This window comes from Aythya marila, assembly GCF_965140915.1.
Source record: "Aythya marila genome assembly, chromosome: 10".
Taxonomy (NCBI): Eukaryota; Metazoa; Chordata; class Aves; order Anseriformes; family Anatidae; genus Aythya; species Aythya marila.
Genome location: NC_139051.1, coordinates 19,406,939 through 19,425,392, shown reverse-complemented (window position 1 = coordinate 19,425,392; position 18,454 = coordinate 19,406,939). Strand labels below are relative to the sequence as shown.

Sequence of the window (18,454 nt, the reverse complement as noted above, 5' to 3'; positions counted from 1 at the left end):
TGTGGAAAATACCGAATACACAAGAACCTGGGAAGATTCATCGATTTGGAAAGGGGATGCAATTCTTAAATACCTTATTGCGATTTACAAAAGGACAGAAATGTGAGAAAATCCATAAAGAATTAACTAGGAATCAGCAGTGTTTGTCTTGACAGTAAACGAAGAAGGACGAAATAAAACAGCTTACTACAAAATGGATTTGACTAAGAGCGAAAAACGTAATGAGGAAGAATGCACTTTGGATAAATCTGCATTCTGTTAAGGTAAATGAAAAAGCAAGTGCCAGTAGGAGGGAAAAAAACAAGACTTCTTCCTGCATGGTCACTGCTGGTGCACATTTGCATGAGGCAAGTGCACATTTGCATGAGACAAGCACAAGGACAGCAGACTTCCTGAGTGTCAGAACAGCATCAGCATCTTAGATGGGCAAAGAAGATGCAGGATTTACTGTCAACTTGCATGAAACACTAAGGGTCTATTTGGCCAGCTGGTAGGGGAGAATGAAAAACAGAAAATCAGTGAAGTGAGGTTCCTTGTGCGTCTCTTGTAGTCCTTGCTAGCAATTCTCAGAGTCTTAAGCTAAATGAGACAGAGAACGTGAAAAAGGCAGGAAGCCTGCATGAGCAATACAGGATTACTGAAAAGCAAATTGAGATGTTGCAAAATGCATTTGATGCAGTTCACAGCTCTCGGTGAGAATGTCCAAGGAAGATCCTTCTCCCGAGCACTGGCCTCCTACCCCAGTTCCATGTTGTAGCAAACCAGAGAGGGTGTGCACGCAGCCACAGAAAAGGCCTGCTACCTGTGCAAAGATGCAAGTCGTATTCACCAGGTAGTAATGCAACCAGTTTCTTGCAAGTGTAAATTCTGCTGGAAGTTGAATTTTAACTTAAGTTGAAATGTTACACTGCAGGAGTTTTTGCTGTATTAGAGTAGATCAGTAGAAATTAAAAATTTTGGCAAAGTGCTTTGCAAAGAGAAAGTTTTGTAAAAGAAACTGTGAGAATTGTTATTACCTGATTATTGCTGGAAGAGTAATATTCCTGCTTGTAGACTAAGAAAATATTTAACTGTTCACAATAAATCTGTTTAAGGTGAACTATCACCAATCAGTTTCTGCAATCATGTCTTGCAGAAAGCTGAAAATGGAAGAAGTTCCAGAAATAGACTGAAACTCATCTAAGAGCTAATGATGGAGAGACTGATAAGCATTTAAATGACTCAGGTGCCTCCCATATGTACATTTTTTTCTGTCCTAAGAGGAAAATGTTTCATCATAAGGTAATTCACAGATATTTGAAAATAAGTTACTGTTTGCAAAAGCAAGATGGTCTTTGTAGATGTTTTGAAAGCTTATAGAGAGGTATCTGAAAACAGGAATTCTTCAGCTGTATAAATTGTGGGCTTCGTATATGGTTTATGTACACCAACATAAGAGACAAGAAAGGGACGTCTCACCTGGAAGCAAGCGCTATGGTACAAAGTTACAGCAGGACTTCAATGATTATGTATTTTTGCAAACATACACACCTTTTTTTTTTAACAAAAAAGAAAAAAAGTTTTTTTTTTTTAAAAAAAAAAAACCTACAGTAATTTTTTGCTTAACTTTTATTTTTTTTTTTTGAACTATTTTAGAGTGAGTGGCAAGCATGTGTATAACGTGGGGAAAAAAAAAAGAAAGAAAAAAAAGGAAATCACTTGAAATAACGTACATGCTGAAGATGGTGGTACGTCAACCTGGGGAAGTGCCCCAGTAAAATGTTGATTTTTTTATATAAGCCACATAAGGAACCTGCTAGCTTCTATAAGCAAAATTCTGAATAAGCAGATATGCAAGAAATTTAGCATGAGAGGATAAAGGGCTGGTTTTATCACTGCGTGCCATTTACCCCTACTACAGTCAAATGCTTCAGATTACAGGAAAGGGAAATAGGGCAGCCAACTGTCACAACTAACAGAGGAATGTCAGCACTTACTGGATGTTTACTTGCAAATGTCTGCGTTGAAATTCAGTACAGAAATACTAATATAAGAGGCCTATGTCACCTTGAGTGTGGAAGTAACAATGCATGAAAGTGTCCCAGTGCAGAATAAGCCCATGGCCTGCTCACTGGCCCCAGCAGAAAGCAGGCAGGACAGGAGCTTTTCTCCTGCTGCAGTGAGGACTGGAAAGTTCTGGGGCAGCAGCTCCTCAGTGAGACACACCAGGGTGAGAACAGAGGAGGAATATTAAGGGAAATCAGGTAAAGCAAGTGTTTCCCATGGATAATACACGCATCAATTATTCCCAGGCAGATGTACCCATCGAGGTTACCCTCAATAGTTCATTCCATTGCCTACATCCACATTCATCTCATAGGACCAAGTTCGTTAACAGAGAATGAAGGCTAAAATGATATCATTCATCTCTATGTTCTTGTCCTGACATGGTTATTCATTAGGAGTTCTTCCTAATGACTGTTCAGTTCCTTCCTTCTAGGGAGCCACTCCTAATTCTCTTCTATTCAGGTTGGATAATGAGTCACTGACTTTAATATTAATCTTTATTAACCCTTCCCTTTCACAACCCACAGAGTGCAATGTGTTGTGTCTCAGGGCTGAGAAAGAAAGCTCCTCAACGCCTTTTCCTCTGTTGTGCTATTTTCTTAACGTGCAGAGAATGCACTGTCTCCTGCAGGCTTTCTGCTGCTGGTTGTTGAAAAAACACCTTGTTTGTCTTCACGCCTCCACTTAGTTGCTTTTTAGATCTTAGTCTACCTGTATTCCAGTGTAATTTTGTTTTCCATAAATTACACTTCCTTTGCCTTCTTGTCTGGCCAATTTTTATTTACCTAAAACCAGTTGTGTGTGTCAAATAACTTTTTCAAGCACTTTCCCCTTCTATTTTACCTCCCTTTTCTCTTTTCTATTGTGGAGGGAGGGTCGTGGCTGCCTGTGAGCCTGGTAGTGCTCAGTAACGCTTAGTCCAACTAACTATGGGAAGTGTCATAACGGTAACAGCTGCTTTTCCAGTTTCAGATGCTTTGAAACAATTTCTTTTCTTTTATTTAAAAAAAAAAAAAAACAAAAAACAAAAAACAGAACAAAACAACAAAAAAATAAAACTTAGGAAATATATGTGATTTGTCATTCCTAAGAATACTGGTCTTAAATATCCTGTGAAATAATTACTCAAGTATTGATTTCTTCTTCAACAGTGATTGCTCTTTTCTTAAAAATAATTTAATGGCCTGTCCCAAACAGGTGTGTGACTGAGAAGATGAGATGAAAAAAGCATCTCTTAAACGTGTGTTTTGAAGAGGGGGCGTATTATTTAATGCTTTACAAAGACTTGGTTCTGAATAGCACATCAAAAGAGTAAATCCTTTGGCTGTTTTTGATCAAATTTTGCACTTAATTTGGTTGGCGTGTTGGTTATATGCAGGCATGTCCAATCAGCTGCTTTTTTTGCACTTGATGTATGGTGGTACTTGCTGTTTTGACCAAGTTTTGCGCATTTGGCGATCTTTGTATTTCTGAAGCCCTTTCTCCTTGTTCCTCTTTCCTTGTATTATTAGCAGTGCTGGTCTACTACCATACTTTGCATGCCTATTAAAATGTTCTTGTTAAGGCTTTTTATTTAGATGTCATCGTAACGTGTGATGACTACTAAAAGAGAATCTAAGAAGTCTAAGGGAAAAGTAGTCTGAAAAAAAAATATATTACTTAGGAAACCACACTTGGATTAATCCAAAAACAGAGTTCGAGGAAGAAGCATGTTTCTGACTACTAGCAGAGCTTTTTCAGCGTTATTCCAGCAGCCTGACGCCGCACCAGACGGCCTCGGACACAGGCACCCACCGAGCAGCCCCACTCTAGCGCTGCGCGGCCTGGGAGCGGAGCAGCCCCTGCCCCGTCCCTGAGGCGCTGCTAGTCTCAGGCGTGGATATTTACTTCAGGTGCCAACGCAGCCTGACTGAAATCTCGTCAACACCACACTTATTTCCTGATCGATAAAATATTAACGTGAATATTCAGCATCGCAGCTTGGCGTTTTCTTACACAGCAGAGAGGGCTCCGACACCAAGTTAATTACTTCAGAAGCAAGCAGGCGCTTTCTGTGGCGTGGGACAGCCCCGACCGGGGACTTTCCAACACCATCTCCCCAGCTCAGCCTGAGGCAAGCTCCCTGCGGCCTGCCCCGGGCAGCACGGCGGCTTCTGTCCCCGGGGTTTGCTTCACACCCCGCTGCCGGCGGCAGCAGGCGGCCGGCAGCGAGCCCCCCCCCCCCCCCCCGGCACCGCGGGCAACAGGTGCGGGCCCGGCCGGGGCACGAAATGGCGGCGGGCGGGGAGCAGCCCGGGGAGCGCTGCGCCCCCGGAGCTCGGCCCCGCTCCGAGGGGCAGGGGGGAGGCCGGGGGAAGGGGAAGGGGCCCGGGCCCCGCCGGGCTCCCGCCGCCCGCCCCCGCCGCAGCCCCCTCCCCTTCCCCGCCAGCCGCTTCCGCCCGCGGCCCCGCGCATGCCTGGGTTATGCAACGGCGGCGGCGGGCGGGCTGCCTGCGGGGCCGCGCCGCCCCACAGCCGCGGGACGGGGCAGGGCAGCGCCGGGGGCCGTCGTGAGGCCGGCGGGCAGCGGGCGGCGGCAGCGGGGTGCCGGGGGCCGCTCCCTGCCTCCCTCTCCCCCTCTGTCCCTCCCGGCGGCGGCCGGGTGCGCGCCCCTCGCCGTGAGTGGCAGCGCTGCCCGCCGCCAAGTCCCGCCCGTTCCGCTCTCCCTGCTGCAGGCGGCGGCGGCGGCGGGTTGGCTTCCTGCGCGCTGTGCCGCTCCCCCGCCCGCCGGCAGTCGGAGCCGCAGCGGCAGCAGCCCGGATCCCCCGAGCCATGGCTCTGTGAGAGCAGCACATGGCGGCCGCAGCAGCCATGAGCCCCCCACTAATCCATACAACTCCCCGCTGAACGGCCGCCTCCAGCAGCCAGCGCTCCCGCCCGCAACCACCGCTCCCACCGCCCGCCCGCCGCCACCGCCGCGCCGCCCGGCCCGAGCACAGACCCCAACGCCGCCAACGCCGCCGCCGCCGCCGCCGCCGGGCCTCCGCTCGCCCGCCCGCCCGCCCGCCGCCGCCGCCGCCGCCCGGTCCTCGCCATGGGAGTGCAGGGTTTCCAGGACTACATCGAGAAGCACTGCCCCAGCGCCGTGGTGCCCGTCGAGCTGCAGAAGCTGGCGCGGGGCAGCCTCGTGGGTGGGGGCCGCCAGCGGCCCCCGCAGACCCCGCTGCGCCTCCTCATCGACGCCGACAACTGCCTGCACCGGCTCTACGGCGGCTTCTACACGGACTGGGTGAGCGGCGGGCAGTGGAACCACATGCTGGGCTACCTGGCGGCCCTGGCCAAGGCCTGCTTCAACGGGAACATCGAGCTCTTCGTCTTCTTCAACGGCGCCCTGGAGAAGGCCCGGCTGCACGAGTGGGTGAAGCGCCAGGGCAACGAGCGCCAGACGGCGCAGCAGATCGTCAGCCACGTCCAGAACAAGGGCACCCCGCCGCCCAAGGTCTGGTTCCTGCCGCCCGTCTGCATGGCGCACTGCATCCGCCTGGCCCTCATCCGCTTCCACATCAAGGTGAGCGGCCGGGCCCGGCTCCGCGCCTGCCCCGCGCCTAACGGGGCCCGGCCCGGCCCGGCCCCGGCGGGGTGGGGGCGCCGCGCTAAGATGGCAGCGGGGCCGCCCGGGGCACGGCGCTCCCCCGGCGCCGCAAAATGTCGCCGGGCCCGGGGGGGGGCGGCCCCGGCTTTCGGCGGGGCGAGCGGCGCCGCGGCCTCGCTCCCGGGGGACTCGCGCCGGGAGGCGCCGCTGCCTGACGGGGGGCGGGCGGTGGAAGCCCCGCTCCGCGCCCCCACCCCCCGCACCCCCGGGAAGTTCGGGGCCTTCCCCGGGCGGGGCCGGGCTCCCCCCCCCCTCCTCCCCCGGCCTGGGCCGCGGAGGCCTCCGGTGGGCGGCCGCCGAGCGCCCAAGTTGAGCGGGCGGCCGCGGCGAGGCCCCGCGCCTCCATGTTCTGTCGGGGCCGGCCTCCGCCCGCTGCTCGGCCTCAAAATGTCCCTCCTCGGCCCCGCAGGTGAGCGGCGCTGCCCCGCCAGCACCGCCGGCTGAGGGATGGCAGAGAGGATTAAAAATAAATAAATAAAAAATGAAAAAATAAAAAAGTATGAGGAGAAAAAAAAAAAAAATCACAAACAGAACGGGGTGGATGAGTTACCGCCAGGCCCGCAACAAGTCCCACACTCCGGCTCGCCCAAGGCTCCGTCCCGCAGCCCGGTGGCTCCGGCAGCTCCGCGGGCTGTGTGGGGACGGCCACCGGGCAGCCCCCGGACCCCCGCAGCCCCCAGCCCGCTGGGGACCCCGGGTGGGTGTCCCCACGCCCTGGCGGAGCGGGGCTGGTGCTGGGCCACCGCGCGTGGGGCTGGAGCCACGGCCGTGCCCGCCGTAGCGGTTCGTGTGCTGGCCGGGCCAGCAGCACGGCTCAGGGCTGGGAGTGCTGCTGGCAGCGAGGACGGCCCCACGTCCAGGGGTGTGCTGGTAGCTGGGCCCAAAATACTCCTGTTCTTCAAGCACAAAGTTGCAGGGACCACGCAGGGAAGGCATTAACCTTGCTCTGGTTGTGGATGCACGATAAATCTCGGTTTGTTACTGAGACGTAGAGCTCCTTAGCAAAGGAATATGTGGGCCAACGTAACTTTTTTCTTTTAATGTGGATTCTTTGCGTGGTGCAGTGTTAAAATATATAATACGTGATTCAAAGCTGGCTGTTTGATTTTGGTAGGAATTAGGTATTTGTGATGGTCCCAAAATACATTGAACTAGCTACTCTTTTAAATACATGTTTCAGACCACATTAGTTTCTGTGGAAGTACCTTACATCCTAATAATGTCGCCTCATTTGACAACTGTGTCACCTGTAGCACTTTGTTTGCTTTCAGGCTTAGCAGCAGCATTAGCTACTTTACGATTTCTTGGTAATAGGCCTTATTCTTAATCTCTAGGAACGGTTTTAGGAACAAGAGGGCATGTCATGCTGGGTCCCTTGTATAACTCTAATATAAAAAAAGGGGGGGGGGGAGGTCAGTTTTGCTGGGGGAGATTTGAGAGTGGGCATTTGTTTTAGGTTAGCTCTTGGAGCTGACAAGGGCAAGTTACCAAATAGTAGTGCTGGGGGAGTTTGTTGTTGTTAGGAGCATTCGTGCCATTGAACCAGCTCTGGGAGGGTCTGCATTTGCACTGGTTCTCCCAGCTGGCCAGCTGTCTTGGAAATGGGAAGGACGTCGTATGTTCCCATTCCATGCCTTACCCCTACAGCTGTTGAGAAACTGGGTGCTGATTGACCTGATTCATTTTAGGGTTAGGTAGTATGTGTCGTGGTTATAGGACAGGATGTACTTTAAAGGTACTGTTGAACTTGCATCGTATTCTTTTTCCTGTTTTTCTGATACAATTTTTTCTCTTTATAAATCAGCTTTACTGCATTTATCTTTCTGTCTGTAAACCTTACTCCGGTTTTATTCACATTCTCCCCTGTGCTCACTTTCTAGCAACCGTCCTGGTGGGCAGACAGCAAATGCGGTTTGAATGTGTGATGTTTATTTGCATGTATGGCTGACTTTGTATTTACGCATGCATGAGACTGTTACCAAATTCTAGTATTTTCTCTCTATTTGTTTTGAAAAGTTGGGTTTGAGAATACTGATTAACTTGAAATATGAAACTGATTTTCATATTTTGAGGAAACATTACAGTTTTGAGTAGAAGGCTTCTTTGCAGACCTATGAACTGGCTATAAATTTAATCTATTTTGGTAATTGGGGGGAGAAAAAAAGGAATGTATTTCATCTAGAACAACTATAAATCACTCGCGGATGGTTTCAGCAGGATGTAGAAATAACAGGTTCCTCCTAGTTATGATAAATATCCGATGGGTTCTTAGCTTAATTGTGACCTGATAGTTTTCTGTTTGGGAGAGGGGGAATAGTTCATAAAAGAACCCCTTTAATGCGAAGCATGCTTGCTGAAATTTAAACACCTCAGCAGAGCAGATCTTAACATCTGTCATACTTTGGTGAGACTTTGTTTTGTTCTCAGCATCTAAACGTGCACGTGCCTGTTTACTCATGCAGAATTCTCTCTTTCTGGTCCAGCATCACTGCTGCTTACACAAGATTTAGTCTTGAAAACTGTTCCAAACTGCGGGCTGTGATTCCCCGCTCCCTGCCCCGGGTTGATTTTGACTTGTGCACGCTGTCTGGGTGCAGTTGCATCTTTGGGCTCCCCTCTGGTACGACCTGTAAGCTATCCATCCCGACTCTCACTGGGTTTGAGTTTTATGTTGCAGGTTAGCTGCACCTCGGTAAATCCAGCTCTCTTCCGTGTGGCAGCTCAGTTATTTGAATAGGGATTCCAGCGTTACATAAACACTGCAGTTTCACGCTCGGAGCACGCTGTGTCAGATAGCTCTGTAAAATGGGGAGGGAAGGAAGGAGGGGGGAGGGAGGGGACTGGTGCTGTGGAGGGGGAGGAAGCAGTTTGTAGGAGAGCAGAGCTGGCCAGGAGCTGAGTTTCCTCTCGTGTTGCCTGCACATCCATGTCACACAGAGCTGTAAAAGAGTTTGTACTCTGTTTTTGCAGGGATCTGTCGTGCACGCAAAGGTGTTTGTTTTAAATTTTTGTACATAATTTAAATTTATGTACCCTTCAAAAAAAAAAAAGCTATGGGGAATGTCCTAATTTAAAACATAGAAGGATTTGGAGGTGAGGAGAGGGCTGCATTGCCCTCCCCGGGTTAGTCACTGTATAAATCTGATGTCTTCGAATTGTTCCTGGGGTATTTACAGTCTGTTCCTATTCTGTGTGCAGCAGGCACACACATTTTCCTAGGTGACAGTATAATTCATTAGAAAAATGAATAGCTCTTGTGTTTCTCACAGAGAAAATTAACTTTGGAAGGCGCCGTGGTACAGTCCATCAAGCACGTCTCAAAAGAAGTAACATTTTCTCAGAACTGTAGGGCGGTAGCACGGGGAGCAGGGAGAGGGTAGGGCGCTTTTCCCCTGGCGGCAGCGTGGCTCTGAGCGAGGGGCGGGCTGGTGGGTGCTCAGGGCACCCAAAACGGGGGCATCTCATAAAGCTATGTGGGAAGAGCAGCATTTGCCAAGCCTCAGTGGATGCCTGATTCAGCGTCAGGTCCAGAAGGTGCCTGCGAGGCATGGGTGGAAGAGGAAGGGTCGCTTTAAACTTGCTGTTGGGCGAAGGGAACCTGTTGCTGAGAGGGAGGTGGATGCTGGAGCGTTTCATGGGGCCGTGGAGGTGCGGGGCTGTGTGCTCGGTAGGACGTGGCTGCGGAGGAAGCACGGAGCTGCTGCAGCGCTCACGCTGTCGTTATTCATACATACCGTGGCGTCTGAAGCTAATGGTTTTGTGCGCGGCTATTTTGGGCTCGCTTGCTGTGTGTGTTGTAGTTAAAATGGAGTACCTGGCTGGGTTACACTGAGGCAAAACTCACGCGGGGATTTCCGAGCGTTCGCTAAGCGGGCGATGGGAAGCGCGCCGGGCAGGAGGAGCACCCAGCTGGCGCTGCTCCTGTGGGGCTGGGAGGCAAGGAGTTGGGGCATGGGGCTGAGGCACTAACCCGGGGCCTTGGGTTCGCCTGGTGGCCCATTTTGTTTTGATCGTGTCGAGAAGAAAGGCTTGCTTTATATCTCCGACGGTAGGGCTTGGCTCGTGTCCCCCCAGCAGAACATGTCTGTTCTAGTCATCCGACGGCCACAGCCTAAAATATGTGCTCTGCTAGGCGATGGGAGCGGAGAGGTGCAGTTCGGGCTGTAAACCTGAGGCAGCTTGCAGCATCAGAGGCAGCTGTGCAGAAATGTGGGCTGTAGGGGGTCCGAAGGTGGGAAGAGGAGGCAATTAGGCTTCAGAGGGCAGGGCGGACCTTGGAAAGGTTAAGAAAGTTGCCCCAGTTTGGCTGGGGTTGCTTTGTTGCTGCTGGAATAGGGCTGTAAAACTTTAAAAGCGATGTGTGGTGGGGTTGCTTTTCAAGGGGGCACCACGGCTTGTGGACCTGCTGGAGTATCCCCAGCCTTAGGGCTGTTCCCCGTGAGTTAATGCAGACATCGGTGCAGTAATATGTTTGGAGCTTGAGTGTTTCTGTTAATAAACAGTTACTTCAGATGAGTTTAGTGATACATAACGCCACTTCAGTGAGTAGGCTTCCAGAACTGTGCATTGTGCTGCCGAGCAGTCCTTGCATCCTGTCTGAACATGCGATGTCATCGGATTCTTTAATCGCTATAAATATCCTGCAGGTGTTTCAAATACACATTGGTAGTTTCGGAAAGACCTAATGTATCATAATACATGTGATAAATCAGTGCTGCAATTTAACACTGTAGCTAATTATTCTGTCTTCCACTATAGGTTGCACAGAGCATTGAGGATCATCATCAAGAAGTAATTGCTTTCTGCAGAGAAAAAGGTTTCCATGGTTTGGTTGCATATGACTCCGATTATGCATTGTGCAACATCCCGTACTATTTCAGTGCCCATGCCCTAAAACTGAGCCGTAATGGGAAAAGTCTCACAACAAGCCAATACCTAATGCATGAAGTTGCCAAGCAACTGGACCTGAATCCAAATCGCTTTCCTATTTTTGCTGCTCTTTTAGGTAAGTGAAGTAATAAAAGAACTTGATGCTAATAGTTAGGCTTGTAATTTTAGTTTCTGTTAAATGTTTTAAAATATGCGTGTATAATTTGACAAAGCATCTAGGCAAAGCTCTCAGTTTGTTTTAGTGAATCCTGCTGGTCTTGAGGTTGGCTGGATGCTTTTTTTTTCTTTTTTTTTAATGAGGTCAGACATGCCAAATTTGTAGAGACCTGTGAGTGATGCAGACTGTGGCTGTCTAGAAACAAGAATAGGAAGTAAGAATTCTGCAAAGCTCTGCCTTGCCAAAATGTTCTCAGTGGTGGGGGTAGGGATTCAGGACAGCTGTGGTTCTGCTAGTTCTGGTCTTACATGGCATGTGAAGTCTGATCTTAGTAATACGCTTTTCAGGCTGGGAAAGAGTATTTCTGGAGCAGACTTTGGATTGCAGGGGCATTTTTCCCCTCAGATAAATATTGGACAAATATGACTGTGTCAGCTGCACCAGAAATGTAGTATAGTCGAGTAAAACTCCACAGAAGGTGTGGATGATCAGCATCTTAACTCTAGCTTCATTTGGATAGTTCTTTAGCCCTCCTGCTTCTAATGGTAAATGGTGTTGTGTCTTTAAGGAGCATAGGTTGGAACAACATCAGTTCCACATCCCCACTGAAATGGGGCAATTTCAACACACTGTATTAGCACAGCTGTCACAAGGTCTAAGATGGAAGAGGGAGTTAATGACTAATAGACTTTATTCTCTTAAATAAATCTTACTTATTGGAGTCTTCTAGCTTTGATTTCAGTAAATAAGCACAGAGGAGCCATATTCTGGATCATGTCTTACTGAACAAAAAATTAAGAAAACTGGATTTTCTTTTCATTTTCACGCTGGCTTTGTATTTTAGTGTGGGTGCACGATTCTTTGAAAGCTGTGAATGAGAGAGGAAATGTTATGCTGCTTTAGCATACTGATATTTTAATAGTCTTTAATATTAAATGGTTTCTAGTCCAGGCAGATACCTTCCACATTATGGAAAGAACCAACGGGTCTTACAATAGAAAGCCACAAGTGTTTGACTAGCTGAAGTTGTTTTTTGTTACCGTGTGATTTTTCATATCAAGAGTGGTTACCTGCTTTCCTGGCTGTATGGAAGAATGGCAGATGATTGGCTAAGCTGCAATTTAAAACAAAAAACTCTGTGTAAATTGCGTGGCAGACTACTATTGCTAGGCTTTGTTTTGGATTCTATAAATAAGCTGTTGAATGCCAGTTCAATGAGTAAGAATTACTGTTTGAAAAGCGGTTTCACAGTTGCAGATATGCATTACAGGATTTATGTGAAGTACATGTTAATGATGTTATTTTGCCTTGTAAGAGCAGTAGAACTACATGGCCAGTTGAGCCATTGCTGGGTGATATGAAATGGGGTATGAAAAATATGCTAGTAAAGCTGTTGAAGGTTTTGAAAAGTTATGGAAGAAGTTCTTGAATATTTTCACTTCTGGTGTCTTACATGACAAAATATTTGTTTGCTTTTAGGAGAAGGAAACTGAGGTAATTTCAAATAATTACCTAAAGGTGTAGCTTTTTTTCCAAATTGGTACAGGGGTTGAAAAAAAAAACAGTTCAGCTACATGTTTAGCTCTGTGTATTCTTTTGTATTTCTTTTATGTGTGCATTCAGTATGAGTAAGCAGAATGGAGAAATCTTTATGAAAGACAAAGCTAGAACAGAAGATACTTTTGAGTTTTTACTGTGATGAGTTTTTTTTATATTAGTGAATAGTATGAAATCTAGGTATTTGATGATATGAACAGTGGTTATATAAGCTCACAACAAACAGATCCTGTTTGGTTTACTGGCAACAGTTTTGAACTTTGACATCCTAAGGACTTAAGTAACTTAGTGTTTTAATGAAACGTTGAATGCATATAGGCACATAATTCTGTGTAGCATGCAGTTTGTTGAAAGCAGGGTAGCCTATTCAGATCTACTACATTTATTTATTTATTTTATACACGAGGGTTTGAATGACTTCACTGTTTATTATGCCTTTGTTCCTGTGGCCTCTTCGGGGGTCTTTTGAACTTCCTGAGTAGAATGAAGAAAATGACAATGGGAAAGGATAACTGAGTATTTGGTGATGTAGAAGTTATATGAATCTGTTGCATTGCTCTTCAGTTCTGGGTGCAGCAGTGTAACTCCCTGTGCTAAAACCTTCTTTTGGAATAAATGAGGAGGGGCTTGTGAAAAGACACATAAGTGGTCAATTAATAAAACATTCTCAATGGCACGTTCTTTGGGATTGAGTTTTATTCTGGTATACAGACTCTGTTGTTAAGTATCCAGCAAAATATTTTTCTGACTGTACCAACTAGGCAAATTTTTAAAGATTACTTTCTGAGATGGTTATGTATATTCTATAGCTTGTTGGCTTTATAGTTTTTTCCTTCTTACAGGTTTCCCTACAAAATGATTTTATAGTCCTAGCTTTATACTGTAATGAGTATCTTTGTCATAGGTAGTTAAAACGTGGCCAAGATACTGTGCCCTCCAAGAGTGTGCTCTTAAAGTTTTGTCCTAATTGCTGCTGATGTAAACTGGGAGCTGATTTAGGTTCCTTTGTAAATTTTGGTTCAAACACTTTAAGAATGATCTATAAAAATAAAATAAAGCTTCAGCAGTAGAAAAACAAACACAGTGTGAGGTATAGAGCTATAATTCAGTGAACTGTTTAGAAAGGGCAGTGGCTTCAATTATTTTTTTTTTTTTAAAGCAATTAGATACTAAGGCATATGCTATAATAAGCCATTAAAATGGAAAAAATCAATATATGTTGAGGTTGTTCAGCCAGGTCAAGAAATAGAGGTTGCTTATGTAACGTTGATCTCTTTCCCACTGTGGCAATACTTTGTAATGTGTCTAGTTATGTAGTCTTACTCTGTTTCTCAATAAAATTTTAGAACCACTTAAGGTAAGTACAGGCATCACCTGTTACCTGACTATAGAAGACACTGCTGCACTTCAACATACTGAATTCCAAAACTTGCTGTAGAGTGAGAATTGATCAAATGGTCAGACTGCCATATATGTGTGTTCAAGAGGATGGAATTAACTGACATGACAGATGGAGACCAAACAAGATTGAAGTTTCGGTAGGAGGAAGAGACGCTCCGACTATTTTAGGATAATCTGCAGGAGTTACCATTAGTTAGCGCAAAACTTTATAGTGCTCTGGCTGTAGTTGATTTTTTACAGACCTGCATTATAAAGACTGTCTAATCTTACCTTGATTAGATTAGTAAGAAGGTGGTTATATACAAACCTGTTGAATCTTTCTGATGTGAATGTCAGGTTTAGCTCCTAATGAATAAAGATTATGTCTCCCTGTTGGAGATCTCAGCTGGAGGTGAAATATTGATTGGATAAGAGTTCCCTCTCTGGGAGGCATTCACTAGTCACCAGGCAATGGACGGCTTTCTTCATTTTCACATGTTGCAGAGCATTAAGAGCAAAGCCAAATATTTTATGAGCAAAGTATTAAGAAAATAAGCAACTGTTGTGATTGATTCAGCACCGTCATATTCCTTATGACTTAGGCGGGAGCTCAAGATTTTGTCCAAATATTGAAATGCAAAAAAAAAAAAAAAAAAAAAAAAAACAAAAAAAAAAAAAAAAAAAAAAAAAAACAAACCAACAACATCTGACCTGTAAACATACTGATCTGAATGAGAACCTTGCATTTACTGATAATCTGCTACTTGGTAAAAAAAAAAAAAAAAAAATACCCTCAAGTTTCCTACCAAGGGTAGTAATACATTGTCTTGCTCTTTATAAAGTTTTTATTCACAAACACTAAACTCTGTCAGTGGATGATTAATTAGTATTCAATGAATTAAAATGTTCAAAATGTTTTCGACTAAGTTGTTGTTTTTTGTTTTTTGTTTTTTGTTTTTTTTCCCTGAACATAATGTGCTTTGAAAAACAAAACAATCTTTTCAGTGATTTTATTTTTGGTATGAACAGCTTGGTAAATATAGCTATCATCTTTGTTCATTGAAGCAACTAAATAAGTTCCTAATTACTTTGATGTTGCCAGCCCAGGCTCTTTCCTGACCTGGTAGGCCAGGAAGAAAAACTTCGGGAACTGGGAACCTGCTAAGTATCACCAGAGCTCCTAGCATTCCGGAGGGTTAGATAAACCTGCCTGCTGGCTTAGTGCTCAACCCACGCTGTGTAGCGGGGCTGAGTGCGGATTCCAGCGGCAGCTCTGATGTGCATCGGTAACAGCATGTGCTGGCCTGCAGGATGGGCTTTCCAGCTTGTCGGGGAGCAGCAGAGCATGTTCGTGCACTGTCACGCCTCAACTACTAAAGGCTGTTGAGGATCCCCTCATAAAACGTGTCAGAGGTAGACACCGTGTGTTGTGACTGGCTCTGTTGCTTCTCTAAGGGAAGTGTGTTTTGCTGTAAGGACAGTATTTTGATTAGGATTTTCTGGAGTGACAAAAAGGGTACCTGCAAGTTCAGTCTGTCTTTGGTAACTCTTTATTGGGAATTGAGGACTACATATTGATTTTGCTGCATGTGGAATCAGCGTGAAATGTTTTTAATGTCTACATCTTAAATAAAGTTCTGCCTTTATTCTAGGTAATCATATTCTACCTGATGAAGATTTGGCTTCTTTTCATTGGAGTTTACTTGGTCCAGAACATCCACTAGCTTCACTTAAGGTACAGAGTTTAATTGCTAGTAGTTGCATAAAGTGAAATCAGTCATAGCAGTTAATCAGAGCAGTGTAATAGATTAATATTTTAAATGTATTGTGAGTATAATAAAGAGCAAGAGGAAGCTTATTCAGAATTGTGATAGCCTGCCATAGCTTGTGCAGATTTTGGAGTCAGAGCAGCCATGCAGGGCTCTTGTTCTCAGTCACTGTCTGGTGCCCCTGCCCCTCTGTTGACTGCAGAGGATACCTGGGGTGATTAGCCTTACCAGGCTAAACTTAGCCCTTGCGATCCCCCTCTGTGCCCTTCAGCTCCATGAGCCATCCACCCAATAGCTTCTGCGTGTGTTTTACTTAGAGAATGTAGCTTTTTACACTCACTTTCTTTTTTTAGGATTATTTTTTGTTCAGTCACGTTCTTCAACTGTCAAAAATAATTAGCAGGCTGTCTTCCTACCAAATTCTTTTATTTTCTATTGGTCTGAGTTTGTGTGAATTTGTCAGTTATCTGCACTTCTTGAATTACAGTGTAAATATACCAAAGTTGGCTGCACAAGAAAGTCAATGTGGTCTTCAGTAGATTTTTTTTTTTTTTTTTGAGGCAAGTGGCTTGTGTCTGATGCTCTTAGTTTACAGTATGTCTGTTCTGCTGCTTAATCACACTTGCTTTGTGCATTTGCCAAACAGCTATAAAAGGGAAACTGGACACACTAGAGAATGGAATAATAGTGACCTTTCTTTCTCTCTGCCACAATACACATATCCTTTTCCTTTTTTTCCTAAGGTGTTCCATATAGCTAATCAATTTACGTTTTGTAAATTTTGTAAAAGTGTTCTGTTTTCTACAACAAGTATCTACAACAAAAATAGACTTTTTTCCTGCTACTCCTAAAGTTTCTTAAGCATTGGGAGAAAAAAAAAAAAGAATGTAATTTGCTAAAGGTAGAATTTAAGATTTTCAGCAGTGTTTTTAAGGCTTTCATGTGAATTGCCTAGCAAGCAGGTATGAGAATTTGATGTTACTCATCCACTATTTTGCTACCACTCCTGTTTTAGGAAGGTAAGTGTCAGCATGTTGTAATCACAAAACAATATAAACGTGTGTTTGCTGCTGCCTTGTAATACTTGAGATGAAGAAGTGAAAGGTTAAAGGAATGTGCCTGTATTTTTTATTTTTGACTAGTAAGGTTAAAATGTGCGACTTCTCTCAAAGTGGTTGATAAAACTTTCTGATGTGCAGAATACTTTTCTGTGTTTTAGACTGAGTAGATTTGTCTTACAGCAAATTCAGAATATGGTTGTAGAGATCTTTTGAAATATCTTCTAAATATATACTGAATTACATGACTAGAATGAAAATCAGACATTTGTCATCTTTGCTTCTGCATTTACTTTTTCAGTGAAAGCACCAATTGGCTCTTTACCTGGCATCCTAAGGAAATTAAACTTACTTTCTTAGAGATCATTGGGCTGACTTGGGCAGTCCTCCCTTTATTTAATCTGTTGACCAATGTTAATCAGATTTGAAAGTAGTTCCCATTTGGCTGTTACAGGCTCTGTGAAAGCTGATACACTATTATCGGTGAAAAAGACCCGAATTAGTGCCCTTACTGAGGGAAAAGGCTAGCACAACACACAATTTATTTCATTTCACAGCAGCAGGCTGGCCAATTGTTAAGTACATAGCCTCAAACTAACCGCAGCATTTATGTCTCCTGGCTGATAATGGTGTCAAAAGGGAGAGAAGGAAGCTGGGCTGCAGCAGAAAGGACACAAGTCTACAGGAAACCAATCTTCATTAGTTGCCAGTCAGGGAACAACTTCATTTTTTAGCTTCAGTTTCAGCTGTGCTTATGGTTTGAAATCATAACTTGTTTCAGTAGCTCATTAGCTCAGTTTTATTTGTTTTGACATGTCAATGGTGTCATTAAAAATTGCTCTGTAGAGACTGTTAGTTGTAGATGTACAGAAAGAAATACCCCTTGTAAACTTCATGAATACTTAAAGAAGTTGAGAGAAGTTGGTTAGCTGTAAGTTAGAGGGCAAAAAGTAGTTTCAGGGCAGTTTGAAAAAAATAACAAAATATCAGAAGCTAATGTAAAAGTTGGGAAGCAGGGCAAGGGGAGTTGTGGGCTATACTTGAAACTCTGCATTGTTGCATCTATTTAAATTTAGTGCTGATTGTTTTTGGTGCCTAGGAACACAGAAATCATTCTACACCTCATTCAATTCATTCAGGATATAGAAAACTTTTCTAATTGCATAAAGACTTCAATCTTTCATATCTAAGGCAGTAGATAGCTAACAAATTTGGTTCCTAGTGGCTTGGTTCACAGCTTCTCAGTGAAATCTATGACAGATAATGTACAATGTATTTTCTGCATTTTTTCTCAGTCTTTTATTATGGTGTAGCAAAATGGTTACTCTTCCTGTAAGAGAAGATTTGCTAGTTCACCAGTTAAGAAATGTGGCTTAGAGTAAGAAATTACCAGTCTTTGCTAGTAGAAAACCAGCATGTCTGCTCAAGGATCAAGTTGTTGAGGTGAAAAAAAAGCAGAACTGAATAAACTGTCACTCTTTAAAAGAGGGACATGAGAATGGACCATTCATCTAGGAACAGCTGAGTAGAAATTGAAAGGAAAGGAAATGGAAATCTGAAGAAAAAGTCTGTCCTTCACATCTAGAAGGAAATGAACCGAACTGTCCTGACAGCATCTTACGTGCAGGGTAAAATGTGGTGCCTGCAGAAGGCACCAGCACCAATCATCAGCTCAGCAAAACTGTGAAATTCTGTGGACAAATCTAAATGAAATGACCACTAAGATCAGAAGTTGAAACAGGAGGTGAGATGTTAAAATTCCTGAGAGAATTTGGCTGCTAGTCCTACTATGGGAAGTACCATTATACTGCATTTTATTTGTGTGCTTCAGGATTTATTTTAAGAGGTCTACAGAAACAATTCGGTTCGCATTCTGGAAAGCCTGCTACAGGAAGGAGCTTCAAGATCAATGCCTTTTTTGCATCAGAACTGAATTAGGAGGGGACTTTCTCATCTCTAGATGAGT

The 18,454-nt window shown here is 45.0% G+C and overlaps 1 protein-coding gene across 3 annotated transcripts in view; it reads left to right on the top strand.

Annotated features, from left to right (window-relative positions):
- Positions 1 to 4,528: 4,528 nt before the first annotated feature.
- Positions 4,529 to 18,454, top strand: part of FAM120A (family with sequence similarity 120 member A) — a 53,684-nt gene continuing 39,758 nt past the window's right edge. For 2 of the 3 annotated variants that reach the window (XM_082768392.1, XM_082768393.1), the window contains exons 1-3: positions 4,976 to 5,593; positions 10,436 to 10,682; positions 15,314 to 15,396. In XM_082768392.1, the coding sequence (XP_082624518.1) occupies positions 5,120 to 5,593; positions 10,436 to 10,682; positions 15,314 to 15,396 (804 nt within the window). In that variant the 5' untranslated portion in view covers positions 4,976 to 5,119. Of the gene's footprint in view, positions 5,594 to 10,435; positions 10,683 to 15,313; positions 15,397 to 18,454 lie in introns of all 3 variants that reach the window. The other variant, XM_082768391.1, reaches the window with a different exon arrangement.